General features: G+C 26.1%; 1 protein-coding gene across 2 annotated transcripts; it reads right to left on the bottom strand.

Moving 5' to 3' along the window:
• Nucleotides 1-1,717: 1,717 nt before the first annotated feature.
• LOC127279572 (uncharacterized) lies at nt 1,718-18,816 on the bottom strand. 2 transcript variants are annotated; one of them, XM_051301999.1, is made up of 5 exons: nt 18,503-18,816; nt 12,903-13,026; nt 12,629-12,808; nt 12,356-12,484; nt 1,718-4,183 (listed from the first exon to the last, which is right to left on the bottom strand). In XM_051301999.1, exons 2-5 carry the CDS (start codon nt 13,011-13,013, stop codon nt 1,886-1,888), a joined length of 2,718 nt encoding a protein of 905 aa, XP_051157956.1. In that variant the 5' UTR covers nt 13,014-13,026; nt 18,503-18,816; the 3' UTR covers nt 1,718-1,885. The 2 variants fall into 2 exon arrangements, with proteins under 2 accessions (XP_051157956.1, XP_051157957.1); XM_051302000.1 differs by having other exon boundaries at nt 18,507-18,816.
• Between the last annotated feature and the right edge of the window lie 1,950 nt (nt 18,817-20,766).

Below are 20,766 nucleotides of genomic sequence, written 5' to 3'. Positions count from 1 at the left end.
GTTGTTAATTTAATTTGTTTGAATTTACAAAATGAAATTTCGTATTGTTTACATATACGCAGCGTATATATAGATATATTTAACTTACCGCATGGGCCTCATGGCTTTCTTGTCTCTCATCATCAGACATTGTCATAAATAGATTAATATTTTCACATATACACACAAACAATTTAATATTGTTACAAAAATGTGATTAATAATTGATATTTGTTAGGTCAAAATTGTCCTTTTATGAACGTTGACGCATTCATACATCTAAACGGAGCACCAGCACTATACCGGCCATTTTCGGCATTCAATCTTAAAGTTTTTTGGCAATATTTTCTTACGAAAAAATATAAATTAGAAATCATCTAGGTTAGGTTTAAATGTTTTTAAAATTAAAAATTCTAAAATAATAATATTTTTAACTTCAATACAGTGGCAGAACAATTTGTAAAGATCATAATATCTTAAATTAGCAAAATGTATCAATTTTAATGTTACCTACAGTGGATGTCCCAGTTGCCGTCCACCTAAGACCTAGTTTCGGTCCAGTTTAATATTCAAAATAACATTTACAAAAAAATTATTTTCTTTTATTTGTTTACTTAAACTAATAAGTCGATTGCGTGCCAAAAGGAATAAATTATTGTTAAAAAAATAATTTAAATTAGGGTCAGCCGGGGTAAATCCGAACGGGGGGTAAATCCGAACGCTAATTATTTCAGCTTAATTAAAATTTTTAAAAATAAGTTCGATATGAGAATTTTTACCTCAGATCCTCTTCAAGAGATTCTAAGTATTATCCCATTTTTCGTTTGTTAATTAGCAACAGCATAAACAAAGATAACGAGTATTGCAAAAAAGATTGAAAATCAAAGATGACACTCTTTCAGTATTTTGTCTCGTATTTGAAGAAAAAGAAGCTAAAAATTCATTTTATTATTTATAATTGTTTGTTATGAATACTAGAACAGAAACTATTTTTCATTTTTGCCTTCTGTAAAATTTTATTAATAACCCTATCGAAAATTCCGATATCGAAACCTATATAGGAAACTATATGGGAAACTATATAGTTTCCCATATAGTTTCCTATATAGGAAGCTATATATGAAGCTATATAGTTAACTATATAGAAAGCTATGTTGGAAAATGGGACAGGCAACGATATAGTTTACGATATAGTTTACTATGTAGGAAACTATGTCAATTCCGATTTTCTTTTTTTTTAATTAAAAAAAATATTATTTAATATTTTTTCACGCAAAATTTTCAAAAGTTTCTAAAAACACCTGAAAATCGTAATTCTTTTAAGATTTCTACATTTTTCTAGTTTACAAAATTTCTAAATAATTTATATAATCTAAAAATTAAATTTTAAATTCTACATGGATTTTCTAAAATTGGACTTGAAAACCCTACAAAATACCTGCAATTTTAAATCTAAACTATTAATTTAAAAGAGAATTAGATTATTATTTTTGTTTTGTTGGTCATGTATTTGTACAAATTTTGATTTTAGAAAAGTGTTCAACATAAAAAATGTCTTCAAAATTAAATCTTTAAATACATAATTAAATGTAAAAAAAGTAAATAAAAAATTAAGAGGGTAATACTGGTTATCATTTTCAAGAAATCGTTTTTTATTAATTTTATTTTTTAACATGATATTTCAAAAAGATTTTTAAATTGTTTTACATAATTTTTTCAATTCTATAAGATCGCTTATTTTACTTGAGTTTTTAATATTTTAAAATAACTATTAATAAAAATAAAGGTCAATAAACGTGATTTTAGATAAAAAATATGTTACAGAAAGCTTAAAAAGTTTTTTAAAAGTTATTGAAAAAGGCTCATTTTTGTAAGTAAAAATCACGTTTGTCCACTGAAATTAACATTAATAGTGGTACAAGTTCGGAACAACACATAAATACTCACAATCGTTATCAAGTTTTATGTGCACACAAACTTTTGAAATTTCTTCCGTTGCAAAGACCGAGTTTTCACTGTCAATTTTTACAATCTTTTGTAACATTTTACAATTTTCGTCAATAAAATTTACTGTGATAATTTTTTTTACTACAACGTATTCATTGCTTGTAATATGATCAACTATAAAGTTGATTAGTTTTACATAAATACCACTATGCAATATTGCAAAAGTGTTATCAGATCTTTCGTTACTTTTTTCTGCAGACATATATAAACAACTATTTTTTACAATTTTCTTATAAGAAACTGCATTTTCGGAAATACATAAACTGTTTATCCATTGTTCTTTTACAGAACATGCTGACCCAAAATATCGTATGTCATTCATTTGTAAAGACTTTTTGACATGTACAGTACCAATGTGATTATAATAATCTTTGACTTTAAAGGAACAGTTCGGATATAAATTTTCTTTGAGGAACAACATGCAATATTTTAAACTGATTTGTCTACAAATTTGGTGATGAATTCCTTTAGCAGCATGTATGACTTTTAATAATTCCCCATTACCCGATTCAAAGGCAAATGCATTATGTGCCCAAAGTGGGCCCCAATCGTAAACGCTTTGAGCTAAATGGAGAAGAATATGAATATTAAAAGTCATACATGCCTTACAGTATAATGTTTGTGTTTGTCCTACAAATTCATGTAATAGCGAATCGGCTCTGTCTATTTCGCGAGTGGCAATTTCATCCTTCATTAAATTATAAATGGCGTCAACAAATAGAGTCCAGTGCCTAAAAAGATCATCAGGCAATATGTTCTGTAAAATTGGACAACTGTAAAATAGGACCCAATTTTCCCACTCTCTGGCTTTCCAAAAAGCTCTTTCGGAGAAAGGACGTGTAAGTCTGCAGACTTGATGTGGAACTTTAATGGTTTTCATGGCTTTATCAATTGTTTCAATCTCACTTTTGGGAATTATGCCGCTTTTCGCGTTATTGCCGAACCACACTGTAGCAAACAGTTTTGCAACTCCGGGAATGCAGTGCATACTATCAAATACACATCCTTTGATAAAGTTAAAAAACTGTAAATTAATTAATTGTGACGAGTTTTTCACTCCACAAACAGGCTTTCCTAATTTAACTGCCTTTTTCATGTGCGCAATAGTTTTTTCGTTGTCTCTTTTTACAGGTATTTTCTTTCGCAAAACATATTTAATACATCCAGAACGTTTTTTCTTTTCATTTTTACTTTCATTTGGAACCCATTCTCCAGGATGAAGACACTGTGGACATCCATAAGATCCATTAAATTGCACAAATCCCATCAATGGAGCGCGAGCTACTGAATCAACACATGCAAGTTGTGTAAAAATTTTAATACTAACTTCTTCTCCTTCTAAATTGCATTTAACACCTGCTGTTGACAAACTGTTCATTTTTTCAACAAATGGTTTAAGAAAGACATTCATATCAGGTTTGTCTTTCCCAAACCAAAGGCCAACTAGGATTAAATTTTTTGTTCTTACGTCAAACGGAAGCTCATTCACCATTAAATAAATAGGCCAAATCGAATATGCTGAACTAGTAAATAAGGGTGCTCCGTCTGTATTAAAAGTTGTAGTAGCATATTTGCATCTGTCATCTTCACTTAAATTTTTAACAAAATCGCGATATAATTTGCCATCATAAATGTCACGAATAAATCCTTTTTCATAAACTCTATCATTAACTACATACTTATAATAAGAGCTGTTACTTTCAATTAGTTTAGAAATATGTGAAAAAGGATCCATTGTGACGAAAAAGTCTTTATACTTATAATCTTTAGTATTAATTTGTGTTTTACATACTGAACACTGCACAAACTTCATTTTTCGATTATATTTACCAATATACGCGGTACAGTTTGTACATGTTGCATGAAGTTCCGTACGATTTTTTTCATAAAATAATTTATCGATTAAATATTTTGTATTTGGCAAAATATCGAAGGAAAAGATACAATTTATTAATTTGAATAAGTCGGTTATTTCTATTAACGATAAGGCATGCGTAATCGCGTACTTTAAAATCATCAATATTATTTCTCCTGGGGTTACATCTACTGGTGTTTGTATAGGATTCTTCACAGTATTATTTTTGACTATATCCTCTATTGATGAGAAGCAATTTTTATATAATTGATCGTCATTTTCAGAATCTTCTCTAATTGAAGTGTCATCAGATGACATGAAAAAATCGTCTTCCATATCACTCTGGAAAATTAAAGAGCCGTTTTTTGTATTATTATTATTTCTTGTATAACCATAAAATATATAATTTTTTCTTGAAAAATGGATAGTCAAAAATTAATTTTATCACAAAAATCAAAATTGTAACAAGTTTTCTATATTTTCCTGTACTTATGTTTAAAAAATGTTTCAAATTTTTTTTATTTTATTTGGTACAATTTTGACAGCTTGCATTGTTTCAGAAAAAAATTACTCATTAATAAATTAATTTTGATTCTATATTGATAAGTCTAAAAACATAGGAAAAGTTAGATATTTTTGAAGTCATTCAAATTTTTGTAAAAGATAGAAAATGACAAATGGAATTTGAGAAAAATCTGGCAGAAGCAAAAAATTATTGTAAAAGCCTAAAATTTAATTTAGTTTACGTTAAAAACATCCAAATAATACTATATTCTACGATTGTATAAATGGTCGAATATGTTCAAGTTTTTGCTTGAGCAAATTTAATAGTATATTATGTGGCAAGCACGTAAAGTAGTACTTTTTAGGTGAGGATGTAATTTTCAGTACGAGCTGTCGTTAGTGCGACGTAGGTGAGACGAAGGCGAGCTGTAGGTGAGATGAAGACGAGCCGAAGGCGAGTCGAGTCGAGCCGAAAGCGAGCCGAGTCGAACCGAAGTCGCACAGACAGCGAGTATTGAAATCATCCGAACCTAAAAATTACTACGTGCGAGCCACATACGCTATTTTTTTCGCCATTGTTATGAAAAAGTGAAACAATTTTAAAGAAAAAAAATAATAAAAATTGATAAATAAAATAAAAGCAAAAAAAAAAATTATGCAAAAATTAACAACTGCCTAAAAAAGACTTTATAGGGCAGTTTACTGCCTAAAAAAGACTTTATACGGCAGTTTGCTGCCTAAAAAAGTCTTTTTTAGGCAGTTGGCCCAAACTGCCTTAAAAAGTGCTACTTTATCTGCCCAAAACAGGCACAAAAAAGACACTTTTTCATGTCAATGGCGAAAAAAAAATATTATCATTTGTGTAGATGTAAACAAGGGGTAAATATAAACAGTAGATGTTTCAACAAAATTAACAAATTGAAAAATAAGTACGACGACAATATTTTAACCTCAAGTCACTTAAAAGAGGTTCTAAGCATTGACAATTTTTTATTTTGACAATTGACAATTCAATACTCCAATTTATCGATTAATGCATAAAAAATTTTAAATCAAAATTTTAATCTTTCAGTATTTTGTAGTCTCGCATTTGCATAAAAATAAACTCAAAATTCAAACCAAAGTTTATAATTATTCCTTTTTAATACTATAATATAAAGTGACTTTGATTTTTGATATTTTCCAATTTCGATAATAAATAATTAACTGTTCACATTTACCCCGAGAATTTAAAAACTTGGAGTAAATGTAAACAGAACTTCAACTACAGTTTAAAAAATATAATTGAACAAATTTGCTTCTATTTGATAACTAAACTATTTTCCCAGTGTTAAAAAAAAATTAAAGAAAGTTTGTTTAACCCTTTTTGTTACAGTATGATTAATATTAATACAATATATCGTTTTTCAATATGACTGGAAATATTCAAAATGCGTCAGATTTGCATAAAAATCTTTGGGATTTTTGAGGCCACTGATTACGAATATGATGTCAACGTTGCAAAACTTAAAATTTCGGATCAAATGTGGCGGACAAAAACATTAAAAATCATGATTTTTTATTTTTTTGTCCACCATATTGGATCCAAAACTTTGGATTTTAAAAAACCGATTTCGAATTCTTATTCAGCAACTCCAAAAACATCTTTTACCAAGTTCAATGAAAACCCAGTAAAATTTGTTGAAGTCATTCAAGATTTTACATTATACTAATTTTGGCATGGTTGACTTTTGATTTTATATGATGCATATCAATCAACTGGTTGAAATATTATACAACTACCACGAATGTTTTATCAATTTTTCTATCCCTAAATACAGTAGTACACTTGAGATCAATTTTTTAACCTCCTTTAACTATAGAGTGGTGATTACATTTACCCCAAATTTTAGGAAATTTTTAAAATCTCGAGGTAAATGTAAGCAGTCAGTTTTATGCGATTTAAGTTCATCAATATTTTTTTGTATCCCATAAAATTTTTCTAGGGAAGTGAAGTTACAAGTTCATGCAAAAGAAAACCATCAGTTTTACCTTTTAACCAAAAAAAATTAAGCTTTGGTGAAAAATAAATAAAATATCCCTTTATATATACCCCAATTAATCCTATTAAAATTTTATTGTATTTCTAGATTTTCTAGAATTTTTTTAAGAAATCCTGGACTTTTCCAGGTTTTCTAGGTTTTCTAAGACCTGTAGCAGGCTTGTAAATTTCATTGTAAAAAATGCAAATTATTTTTAAAATTTCAACTAAAATTTTATCTGTAAGCAATGGCGCTAAAAAGTACTAGTCCGAGATCTCACTGCAAGTTTTATACTCGCATATGTTTTAAGAATAAATTTTTTTAATTTGAAAGATTGTTTTTCTGTTTTCAAAACCCTGAGGGTGCCTTACTTTTTCTGTTCTATTTTATTGATAATAAAAATATTAAATTTATTAAATTTTCTTTTTGACAAGTTTTGAGAATAAAACTCTTTTTATTTGTCATAACCTAAAAAAAGGAAGAAGAAGAAAATAATAGGTTGACTAACGAAATATGGTCCAGTAAATATATTGCAAGATTTTTAATTAATTTAATATCAAATATTATTTTTAACTCAAAATCGTTTATAGATCGTTGCTATAAAAAGAAATAAACAAAGTGTTATTTAGTTACGGAGTTTTCTGTTTTTCAAATTAATTTTGCAATTTTAATATGTGCCCCAACAGCAACCGGATATTCAGGATATCATACGGACGTCCTATGGATATCCGAAAGTCAAGATATCCGAAGATATCCTGAGGACATCCCCTACTGGAAAAACTTACATGGGTCCCTATATAAAATCCTACCAGGATTCCATATAAATTCTTATAGGATTTTTTATAGGAACCTATGTAGGTTCCCATGAAGAAAAATCCCATAGGAGTAATCCTATAGGATTCCTTATGGATTCCTATAGGTCTCCTATAGAAACGATTTAGTTTGGAATATAAGATCCTACATAGGATCTCATGTGCATTCCTATAAGGATAAACTATAGGAATTCATATGATATCCTACGTAGGATCCTATAAAGTTTTGAAAAAATTTTGTTTATACTCCTACATAGGTTCCTTTATAGGAAATTATATGAGATCCTACGTAGGATCCCATAAAATTTTTTTAAAATTTTGGTTATACTCCTACTTAGGTTCCTTTATAGAAATTCATATATGATCCTACGTAGGATCCTATAAAGATTTCAGAAAATATTTTGTTTGCACTCCTACATAGGTTCCTTAATAAGAATTCATATATGATCCTACGTAGGATCCTATAAAATTTTTATAAAAAAAACTATTTTTTTCCATTCCTTACTGAAGAAAAATGAATACGTATTTTTTTGTTTTTGTATAAGTGGACAAATTTTTGAGTTATGAATATTCAAAATTTTGGTTTTTTAGAAGTAGACCTATTTTCAATGGCTTGTAACTCTGAAATTATCGAGTTTAGACAAAATTTGCCAAAAGAGGAAAAGTTTCAGTTTTTTCTCGACTTTTTAATAGTGTTTACGAAAAAAATATTTCGGTAATTTCTACTTAAAGAATACCAATTTTTTTTCAATTTGGACTAAATTTTTTTCAAATTTTTTTTTTCATTACTTACTTAGAAATGGTAAAAATAGTTTCCAAAAAGTTTGGAAGTGGACCTGATGCAAATAATATGTTTAAATAACTTGTTTAAAAAAAATTTTTTTTCTTAATCTCTTTTTTTTATTTTTTAAATGAAAATTTATTTTCGTTTGCTTTTTTATGAGTAAAGTGAACGATCCTAGAGACAAAAAAAATATTTTGGCAATTTTTTATTAAAAAATAATAATTTTTTTATAAACAAATTAACCTTTTTTTAATTTTTGCCACTTTTTAAGAATTTTTTTTTATTACATACTTCAAAACAGTAAAAAAAATAGTTAGCGAAAAGTTTTAGAGTGGGTCTGATAAAAATATTTGTTTAAATAATTTCATTAAAAAAAATTTTTTTTATTGATTTTTTTTGTTTTTCGAATTAAAATTTATTCTAATTTGCTTTTATATGTGTAAAATGAAAGATCCTAGCGACCGAAAAAACTTTTTTATTCGAAAAATAAAAAAAAAAAGATTTAAAAAACAAAATTTTTTTTATTACAAGTTATTTAAACATATTATTTGAATCAGGCCCACTCCAAAATTTTTTGGAAACTATTTTTACCATTTCTAAGTAAGTAATGAAAAAAAAAAATTTGAAAAAATTTAGTCCAATTTGAAAAAAATTAATTTGTTTATAAAAAATTGTTATTTTTTAAATAAAAATTACCGAACTATTTTTTTCGTAGACACTACTAAAAAGTCGAGAAAAAACTGAAACTTTTCCTCTCTTGGCAAATTTTGTCTAAACTGGATAATTTCAGAATTACAAGCCACTGAAAATAGGTCTACTTTTAAAAAGCCAAAAATTTGAATATTCATAACTCAAAAATTTGTCCACTTATAAAAAAAATAAAAAAATACGTATTCATTTTTTTTCAGTAAGGAATGGAAAAAAAATAGTTTCGACCGAATTAAAAATGTGAACTGAAATCTGACGTGGAATCGCCCATATGTAGGGGTGACTGGGGAGATATGATACACGGGAGATATGATACAAATGGATTATTTCTTATACGTTTAAATTTAGAGATGGGGTCCCAAAGGGAAAAATGTTTAGTTTTTATGTGCGGACATGCTACAATATCGTTAAAAATTCTATGCGAGCTTTACTGGTGAAAAAATGCGTACATTAGATTTTTGAGGTCAAAACTAAATATTTTCTCATTAGTGTTTTGTGAATAATTTATAAACCTTTATAGTTTACAAATTGCACTTTTGGAGATCAATTCTATTAGGATTTAGCTTTAAAAATATGCTTTGGTTATTTATTTATAGTGTGTAGTTTTTTAATAAAGTTCTAAATTGTAAAAAACTGTACCTAAGGGGAGATTTGATACAAGTGATGATGAAAACGCATGTATTTTGGCTAAAATTCATCAGACATCTTTTTTTTAGATTTTTATTTTAATCTAATTTTTGCATCATAGAAAAACAAAATTTGTATTTTATTTGTCTCAATTATGAAGAATTGCTAGAATTTTTTAATATAGATTATTAGGTACGTATATACCTAATAATTAAGGGCTTGAATTTTAATAACATCATGTTTTACTGAAAATTACGAATAATTAATAAAAATAGTTATAAAAAATTATTTGCCTTTAATTTACAAATGTTATAGATGGTTCTTGGTGATGTATCAGTTCACTCGGGCATAAGAAGACTTGATACAATTTACACGCTACACTCAAATGCTTCTAGTTAATTAAATATTATATATAGCGGTAAAAGAATTATGCCTTTTCAAAACCAGATAATATAGCTATGATTTTACCACATTCCCAAAAAACTAAATGTTAAACTCTGGTCTCTGTAATCGATTTTCTCAAAATTGTATCAAATCGCCCCAGTCTCCCCTAGTAGTGCAAACAAAATTTTTTCTGAAATCTTTATAGGATCCTGCGTAGGATCATATATGAATTCCTATAAAGAAACCTATGTAGGAGTAAAAACAAAACTTTTTTCCAAAACTTTATAGGATCCTACGTAGAATCATATATGAATTCCTATAAAGGAACATATGTAGGAGTGCAAATAAAACTTTTTTCCAAAAGTTTATAGGATCCTACGTAGGATCATATATGAATTCCTATTAAGGAACCTATGTAGGAGTGTAAACAAAATTTTTTCCGAAACTTTATAGGATCCTACGTAGGATCATATGTGAATTCATATTAAGGAACCTATGTAGGAGTGTAACCAAAATTTTTTAACGTAGGATCTCATATAAATTCCTATAAAGGAACCCATGTAAGTTTTTCCAGTAGGGAATCCTAGAGATATCCTAATTTCCGGATATGAATAGGACGTCCGTAGGATATCCAGGAATATCCGGTTGCTATGAGGGTGGTAACCAATTTTCAAGACCATATTTTGTTAGGCAACCTATTATTTTCTCCTACCTTTTTCATGTTGCTAATTAAAAGAAGTTTCATCTTTAAATTATATCAGGGAATAAATTCAACAAATTTTACCAATAAGTTCATAAAACTTATGAGAGTATAAATCTTGCAGAGGGATTTTCTACTAATACTAGTTTTTTATCTGAAAAAATCCATGTACACCTTTAAAGTCAAAATACCAAACTTTGTAGGCTTAAGGGGTAACACCACTCTAGCGGTAAGAAAAATAGCCTAACTTTGACGATTTATATTTGCCGTAGGATAAAAGGAATAGGATTTTTCTTCAGATAGGTTTATTTAAGGTAGTATTACACTTTTCAAGCAGTAAAAAACAGGTTTAGAAAAAAAATTTTTTCTCGCTTCTTAATTTATTTAAAGGAACAAATTTTTTTTATAACATTGTATGGCATTAAAACTTTTATAATAAATAAAATAAAATTTTTTTATTATCTCTCTTTGGTCACTAGAGGGCCTTAAAGTCAAGGCAAAAAAAAAATTTGGGCAATCGGCGGACAGGCTACAGCCTCTCAGGGACATAGGATCTGAAAAAACAAAAAACCGTTTTGAAGCTGAGACATGTCATTAAGCATCCCCCCTAACCCCGATAAAAAATATTGAAAATTAACGAAATGGCAGCGATTTAAAAAAAATGTCAAAAATTAAGTCTTTTTTGGTTAGTTTTTGGATTGTAGCTAAAATCCAAAAAGAAATAGATAATTGGATTTAGGGGGGATGCTTAAAGAATTTAATTACGAAAAAAAATGATATTTTTTTCAAAAAAATTGGTTCATTAGAACTCGAGTTATGCTGTCCGCCAGTTTCAAAAACAACGTTTCGAGAAAAACTCGATTAAGGCCCTCTAGTGACCAAAGAGAATAATAAAAAAATTTTATTTTATTTATTATAAAAGTTTTAATGCCATATAATGTTATAAAAAAAATTTTGTTCCTTTAAATAAATTAAGAAGCGAGAAAAAAAATTTTTTCTAAACCCTGTTTTTTACTGCTTGAAAAGTGTAATACTACCTTAACACATATTCAAGTATAAAAAATAAATTTAATATTATTATTTTAATATAAAATGGCGGCGATAGAGTCCGGCTCAAAAATCTTGAATTTTTAAAACACCTACACGGGAGGACGATTTTCTAGGAAGGTGTAAGACCTAGAACAAAAATCCAAGAATTTTCTGAATCTCTACCCTATTGACTATGGAACTACGTAGGGGTTTTTTTTTTAATCAAAATTTGTACAAATGGTAGCACTTTGAAAAAAAATCGATTTTTTGCCAAAAAACAAGCAGTAAATTGTTTATAAAAAAAAGTTTACATTAAATCAAAAAACGGCTACGTAGTTCCATAAAGAAGGTTATTGTGTAGTTACTGTTAAAATTTCAGATCAATCCATGCAACGGTGTTCGAGTAATCCGTCCTCCCAGTTCGAAAAAAGTGGTTTCGAGAAAAACGCGTTTAAAGTAGAACTAACACACAATGGGCCAGCAGACCTTTACAATGTTCTAAAATTCATAATTTCCGGAGTACAACAAATTTAAAGTTTTCATGACGAATTCTATAGTTTTTGGGGTCACTGATTACAAATCTGTAGTCAGATTTTGAAATTTTTTTTTTTTTTTTGAAAATATGGATTTTTTCAAAGGCGTTGTTCAGTGCCTATATGATACATTAGTGACACTCAAAGGGTTAAAAAAAATTTTTTCGCCATAGGATCACCCGCCTATTGTTTCTACAATCCTAAAGTACATTTTAACAAAAAAAAAAAAAAATTTTTTTTTGAAAATTCTAGAGTGGTGTTACCCCTTAATCTGATTCATCACTGACGCTGTCACCCTAATAGTGATATTTCAGTGAATGTAAATTTAAACAAAATTAAATTAAGTCTCAATAACAATCACAGAAATCAAAATAATTTAAATCTTACGATTTACATAATTAATATAGCTAACCTCCGTAAATGGTACGTTGTTCTCTTCCTCATCATGAATTTCATCAAACAAAGATTCCACTACTTTCTTAATTTCATTATCTTTTTTGGCACTCGTGTTCTCGAGATTACCATCATCTGAGTTGTTCACCTACAATAAAATAATAAAAATAGGAAAAACCATTTAAAGTCAAATGGATGTGCGTAAATTAAAAAAAAATCAGTTATAAACATTTAAATCTTGAATAATGAAAATAATTATTATTTTTTTAAATTAAAAAATTTTAAATCTTACTTCAAACTGATCTTCTTCTGAATGTAATGAAGTATCGTTAGCTTCTGAATTTTCCAAGTTGGAACCAATGTCTTTCATGTAATCGTCAACTAAATCGCATTGTTCAACTGTAGGCATGTCATCTTTTTCGCTTGATGATTCATCAGTATGATGACTATGAGAAACTGAAGATTCATTGACCTAATAGAAAGATAAAGTAATAATTTTCATTTTTAAATAAAATAATTATAACTTTATTCATAGATATATAAATTAATGACCATGATTAAGATACCTCTTTTTCAGCTTCCTTTATATCTCGGTACCATGTAGAAGAAGGAATTCTTTTGCTTGACCCAGGTTGCAAATATCTTTTATACTTCTTCGGTCGACGATTATTATCCATAATAATTTTTAATCTTAAAATAAAATAGTTTAGTTTAATAAAAATAATAATAAATTTTTAATCAAGGATTGCTACAAAAATTTGTTAATATTTTATTAAGATATTTTTAAATAAATATCATTTCCAATTTTTCTTAAAAGTTTGAATAACGTTTAAACTTTTTTTCTTAAAAAAAGCGTCAAAGTTATACCGGAAAATTATGAAAAGTGAAATCTTCAATTTATTCAGATATATTTATCTGAATTGTTACAACTCTCTTGACAGAATAATCAAAAAGTATGTTAAGGTTTGTCTTATAAGACAAAAAATAAATAAAAAATGATTTTAAAAACTGTTTCTCTATTATAAAATTTATCACCCCTATAAAATTCTAAATAAATAAATAAATAAAATAAGTATTTAATTATTATTTCACAAATTTTCCAGTTTTTATTTGATAAAAAAAACATTTATTATTGAAATTCCGGGCTTTTTTAAAAAATATATAACTTTTACACTTTTTTTAGGTTCTGTATTAACATCCCTATAATCATAAAAAATTTCAATCTAAATGATTTAATTTTAAATGGAAAGTATTCCTAATCTTCAATTTTAATCCAAAGAACTTACAACATCTTAAGGATTTCTTGATATTATCAAAAAAGTGTGACCATGTTTTGTCTAAAAAACACGTAAATATAACACTGTATCTAAGATGAAAAAAAACATAAACTTAAAAATTTTAGAACTCAATTTACATTAAAATTAAAAAATTATTTGAATTTAATGGGATTTTCTGGTTTAGAATTGACAAAAAAGGTCTTAGAAAATTCCACTTGAAATGATTTTTTGATTTTAATCTATACTAAATCGGAAGGATTTTCAATTTAACCTTAAACTTAATTTTTTACAAATTTAAAAAAAATGTAAATATTTTCATAAATTAAATTAGTTCATGAATATTCAAATTCAAATATATTCAAGTAAATTTTGCCTCCAGTTTTAACATTCGAATTTAAATCGTTTTCCTTACTCATTCACATAAGGGAGAAATTTTATCATAAAATAAATATTTTAATATTTTATCTATTTTTATTAGCTATATAAAATAAATTTTATCAATTCCTTAATAAAAATAATTTTTGTCAACAAATTATTTAGAATTAAAAAATAAACTTTAGAGATCAATTGAATTTTAATGAATTTGTAATTAAAAAATGATTGATATAATTATATTTTTGAACAACTTGATGAAAATTATTGATGATTTTTGATGTGTAAATGGTTTTGTTTTTAAAGTGAGACCGAAAAAACATTTTCAGTAATAGTAGGAAGGATTTAATATAAATTGAATTTTAAATTTTTGACAAAATCATGTTTATACTTTCTTTTGCAAGAAATTTATTATCATAAAAATAAAAAAAATTTATTGACTAATTTTTGAGGATCCGTAATTTCTTAGAAAATGTGTTTTTTTTAATCTCAAAAAATTAACTGATCAAAAAAAATATAAAAAATTCTTCGATTTAAAATTTCATTTTTTTTCTTAGAATAGGTTATTTTTAAAATCATTATTGAAATTTTAAATAGACAACTTTTTAAAATGTTTTAGAAAATAATAAAAATTATTATTTATTATTTACTTCTTTAATTTTTAATGTTTCATATAAAAAAGCCATTTTTACAAAAAAAGTATGAATTATTATAAAGAAAAATATATGCACCAAAATTAGAAAAATTAAAAATTTTGATTAGTTAATTTTTTTATGATTAAAAAAACACATTTCATAAAAAATTATAGTTGGGTTTTGAAATATTTCGTTATTATCAATTTTCGATTTTCGAAAAATGTTGAAAAAAATTTTTTATTTAATTTTTATTGTGATTATTGAATTCCTCGCAAGCAAGTAATATAAAAATGATTTTGTTAAAAAATTTAAGTCAATTCCTTTATATAACAGAAAATGTCTCGTTCTTCCCTTCATAACTTTCGAAAAATTCTAATTTAAATACTCTATAGATAAATTTTTTAAAATACTAAGGAATAAATGAATTTTTTACTTTTTAAGATATTTCTCTCACCTCTATACTTATATTTAGTATAAATATTCTTCAAAATTATTTAGAAAATGTTTCTTTATGAAAGCCTTTTATCTGTTAAAAATTTTCGAACTTTTTACTGTCCCTAAATTGAGATATTTTTGTTCAAATTTCGAATTTTATATGTAATTTTGTTAAAAACGAAAAATTCAAATCCAAATATCTTAAATTTAGAAAAGTAACTTGTTCTAAGATTTTTACCAGACAAAAGGCTTGCATAAAGTGAACATGTTCTCAAAATTTGAGGAATACTTTTACTCTATTCACTTTTTCAAGCATAAAGGTAAGAGAAAGAATAATTTAAGTTTATTTAATCTGAATTTTTTATAGTGTAATCTTAATCTAACTTTTTAAAGATACAAATAATTACTACCCAAAAATGTAATTGTACTTATTTTTAAATTTTTTCAAATTAATATTTTCACATTATCATCACATGAAATATGTCTATATAGACATAACTAAACAAAATTTCTAAAATTATACATGCATAGCTGATTGATCTTTAAAATTTCTTTTTTTTTTTTAATTAACATAATTATTAATGGCGAATTTTAATATTACCATACAGTTTTAATAACAATTTTTAAACATTGTATGTCACTTATATGCTTTCAAAATTATTGCTATAAAAACTAAAATAAAATACTTTACACATAATAAAAATTGAGCGATTTATACAATTATTTGTCCATTTCCATTTTCTATTGCCATTTGTGATTAAAAAAAAATTTTTAATTAAAAATTATTTTTTATTATTTTTATTTATTATTTTTATTATTACGTATGTAATTTTTTCAATAAATTTGAAAATTTTTGTGGCCTTTAGATTCCAAATGTTAAAATATAGACTTGTTAAAAAAATTTTCTATTTACAAAAAATAAAAACACCACGTTAATGTATTTGTGTAATATGACTTCATAATATAATTATTTAATACTTTTACATCTAAGGACCAAAAGTCATAAATTCTTCTGAATTTTAAATTTCTAAAAAAGTTGCTGGAAATTATGAGCAGAATTAAAAAATTTTTAATTACATTTTAGTGCTAAAAACAAAACTTTCGCACAATTGATAAAAAAAATTAATTTAGAAAAAAAATGTTACAAAAAATTGTTGATTTACAGGAAAACAGAAATTGTAATTTTAAAAATAACGGATTTTTTAAATTTAGAAAAAAAGTGTTGTTAAAGAAACGTTAAATGTTTGTTTAAAAAAAAATATTAACAAAAACGATTAAAATAATTTATTAGTTAAAAAAATTATCAATATTAAAAAACATAAAATATTTTTTCAAAAGCAAGTCTAACAGAAAAATAAAATTTCAAAAATTATTCAAAACTTCGATTAATTTAGAACTCAATTTTAAATTTTGAAATTGGGAATAGTTGAATTTTTATTTGATTGGAATTAAGAATAATTCAATTTAGAATAATTGATAAAACTTTGGAATATTTGAACTTTTATTTGTTTGAAATCTGTAACAATTGAATTTATTATTTATTAAAATTTGGAATAATTAAATTCATAATTGATTGCAATGTGAAATAATTGAATTTAAATTGTTTAAATTTTAGATAGTTGAATTATTATTTAATTAAAATCAGTGAATTTAGTTTTTAATTTTAATAAATTTGAAACAATTGAATTTATAATTGATTGTAATGTGGAATAATTGATTTTATAATTAAATAAAATTTGGAATAATTAAACTTTTATTTGTTTGGAATATGTAACAATTAAAATGATAATTGATTGAAATAGGAAATAATTGAATCATTAACTGATTAGTATTTTGAAGAATTGAATTCAAAGTTGATGAGAATTTTTAATAATTGATTTTTTAATTGACTTAAATTTGAATTCTTAAGTTTCCAAATGATTGGATTTTCAATTAACTGAATTTAAAATTGATTAAAATTTATAATAATTAAATTTTTAAATAATTTTTTGGAGTGATTGTAATAATTGATATTTAATAGTTTTAATAGACTGAAGCTCAGAATTAACAAATATAAAAAAGAAAGATAAAAAATTTTCAAAATATTGGTGAAATAAGAGACAATTTAACGAAATAGGTGACAAAATTCAAAAAAGGTGAAAATTTCTGATTCTGCATAAACGTTTCAGGTTAAAACCGAACATTCTTTCCCCTTGTAAAATTTTTAAAAAATGAAAGAATATTTTAACAGATTTTTATAACTTATTTACAATCTTTAGTTTGAAAGTTAACTTTTAAACAAAAAAATCAGATTTTATTAATATTAAATTAGATTTTATAAATTATAGAATCAATAAATAATAAGAACTTTGACCTCTTTTAAATTCCAAGTATATGCAAAATTTTTTAAGAAAGAAAGTTATAAAACGAAAAAGACTGCAAAATTATTTTAATTTTTGAGAAATGTTTTTACATTTGCTAACATCAAAAGTAATTTGTTTTTATTAAATAGAAAAAATAATTTCTTACGCATTTTCTCACATTGTTTATTGTTTGCAATGGAGTTCGATTTAAAAATCAAATGTCCCATTGATATTTTAAAACGTTTCAAATGATGTTAATTTTAATTTTGTCAAGCCAGTTTCCTAGTTTTATTCTTTTTCGCTATTTAAAAATTATAGAAAAATAATTACTTATCAAAAAATTTGAATTACTATTTTTATTATTACAAAAAAAATAAATAAAATTACTGAGAAAATAAAAAAATCCTGATTTTAGGGGAAAGGCGAAATTTTTAATTAAGGGAAAAAAGGGAAAAGGGAACGAACTGTGATCCTTATTTTAGTTTTAAAACACGTTTTCTTTAAAAATTTTTTTTTATAAATGGTCAAAAAATGACAAATTGTCAAAATAGGTACAATAGGTACCAAATTTTAGTTACCAAATAGATAAAATAGTTAGTTATTAATAGTTACCAAATAGTTAAAAAAGTAAAGTCATTAATACTGTATTACCACTGTCAATATCATCAAACAACCAGCTATAGAAAATTTTCGTTACATTGACTATATTAATAAATAAAACAAAAAATGCTCAATTTTAAATATGATACGTATGTGTAGGTACAGTATAATTCGGGACATTTTTAGCCTTTCAGGACACCAGTCCAGACTTTCAACAGGAGTGGTAATATTATAATACTTTTTGCCGTTAACGATTTAAAATCGATCAATATTATAGAGTAATATAAAGTACTACAATTCAAATAAAATTTTTTGTCCACATACAACCCCTGAGTTTTATGTACATTTACATCTATTAAAATTAGCAATTTAATGTAGCAAATAATTAAAAATTTTCACACTTTTCCAAGTCAATTGATATAAGCCAACATAACCCTAACATTTCATAAATACATTTACTATTATTCAAATAAACATTTAATTTATAAATATGAATTATACATACTTACAATATTATTGTTCCTCTTGATATATTTTAGTATCACAGACAATATTTCCTACAAATATACGTATTTCACTTGCTAACAGTTAATTTTCTACTCAACCGAAAAAGTGTAATCGACAGTTTGTCACAAACACAAGCATTCAAAACGCTTCAAGACGCCATGATCCAACTACAAGGAGGTTCTACAGGAGCTTCTACAATAGGTGCAAAAGCCAAGTACAAGTGCAAGTCCAAATGCAAATTCCATAAATGCAAGAGAGATAGATAGACAGCCTATCTCTCTTGCACTCATGGTTTTCTCGAATTTGCACTTGCCTTTTGCACCTATTGTAGAACCTCCTACACAGGTCTCGCTAGTCATACGCAGCCAAAAAAAAGTCATCCAATCAAATCCGTACTCGAAGTACGTCCATATTGAACAATTTAACCGCGCGCTTTCAAATCACATGATAAAACATATTTAAAGAAAAGTTGCACATAATAATTTTTAAAATAATTATTAAAAAATAAATAGATTTTTAATTTTTTATTATTATTATTAGTAATTAATTAAGTAATTATTATTATTTTTTAATTTTAGATAAAATTAAATTGAATAATTAAAATAAGAAAAATATTAAAGTAATAAAAAATTAAATTTTTTTTTAATTTTTCATAGTAGAGGATGGTTTAAATTTTCCAAAAAATGTCAGAAAAGTAAATTGTAATTGTTTTAAATTTCACTGGTAATTATTGTAAAATTTTTAATTGGTTAAAAATAATATTTTTGTGTTATTTTTTTAAACATTTTACAATGTTTTAACTTCAAATTAAACATATTTGTTCAGAAATATTATTTTTAAAGTTTAAATAATTTGCCGCCAATAAACTATACCCAATGAGCTCACTCATAGTTAAGCCAGCTGATTTATTCAATATGGCAGCAACTGGAGTATGCGCCAGTTTGGGAATATTTGGAACCGACTTCGGCGAGACCTCTACGTTGTTGGATCATGCCAGACGCTTTTCATGCATGCTTCTCATGCATGTTGATACAAATTGTATGTGTTGGAGAAGAAATGCTGAAGGTGGTTCCAGAATAGGTGCAAAAGTCAAGTACAAGTGCAAGTACAAATGCAAATCCCATGAGTGCGAAAGAAATAGGTAATCTATCTATCTCTCTTGCACTCATGGGATTTGCATTTGGACTTGTAGTTGCACTTGCTTTTTGCATCTACTCTGGAACCGCCTTATGGAGGTTCTACAATAGGTGCAAAAGCCAAGTACCCAGTAAAAAAAAAAGAATTAGGAGTAAGCGAAAAGAATTGGTGGTAACTTAAGCTCAATGCGGTTTGGCGAAAAAACCGAATTGGAACGTTACGGTGAATTATTTTTTCTTACCGTCAATTCTTTTCTCTTAAACATTTGAATTGACGTTTGTTTATTCGAGTTTGCATTATAAATGAATAAGAATAAATGTTTCGAAGTCTAAAAAGCCGATTTGGAATAAGAAATATATAATTTAAAAAAAATAAATGAAAGCGAAGTGTGACAGATTCACCGACGATTTTATCAAGTGAGTAGTGTTCATATGATAAATTTACCATATGATTAGTACTCACATGGTAAAATTGTCGGTAAATCTATCACATTTCACTTTTATTGCTTTTTAAAAATTATATATTTCTTATTCCAAATCGGCTTTTTAGACTTCGAAACATTTATTCTTATTCATTTATAATGCAAACTCGAATAAACAAACGTCAATTCAAATGTTTAAGAGAAAAGAATTGACGGTAAGAAAAAATAATTCACCGTAACGTTCCAATTCGGTTTTTTCGCCAAACCGCATTGAGCTTAAGTTACCACCAATTCTTTTCGCTTACTCCTAATTCTTTTTTTTTTACTGGGTACAAGTGTAAGTCTAAATGCAAATCCCACGAGTGCAAGAGAGACAGATAGACTACCTATCTCCTTCGCACTCATGAGATTGCCACTTGGACTGGAACTTGTACTTGGCCTTTGAGGAGGTTCTACAATAGGTGCAAAAGGCAAGTGCAAATTCGAGAAAACCATGAGTACAAGAGAGATAGCTATACAATCTATCTCTTTTGCACTCATGGTTTTTTTGGACTTGAACTTGCCTTTTGCATCTATTGTAGAACCTCCTTTGAACCTATTCTGGAACCGCCTTTAACACACGAATGACAAGTGGAATGAACATGAAAAATTGGAACGTAAAATTGTGAAAATTTTTAACAGAGAGATTTCCTATATATATTCTA

Source organism: Leptopilina boulardi, unplaced genomic scaffold (genome assembly GCF_019393585.1).
Source record: "Leptopilina boulardi isolate dan_hultmark-lab unplaced genomic scaffold, ZJU_Lbou_2.1 LbouV2_218, whole genome shotgun sequence".
NCBI classification, from domain to species: domain Eukaryota; kingdom Metazoa; phylum Arthropoda; class Insecta; order Hymenoptera; family Figitidae; genus Leptopilina; species Leptopilina boulardi.
This window is presented reverse-complemented; position numbering and strand designations above follow the sequence as displayed.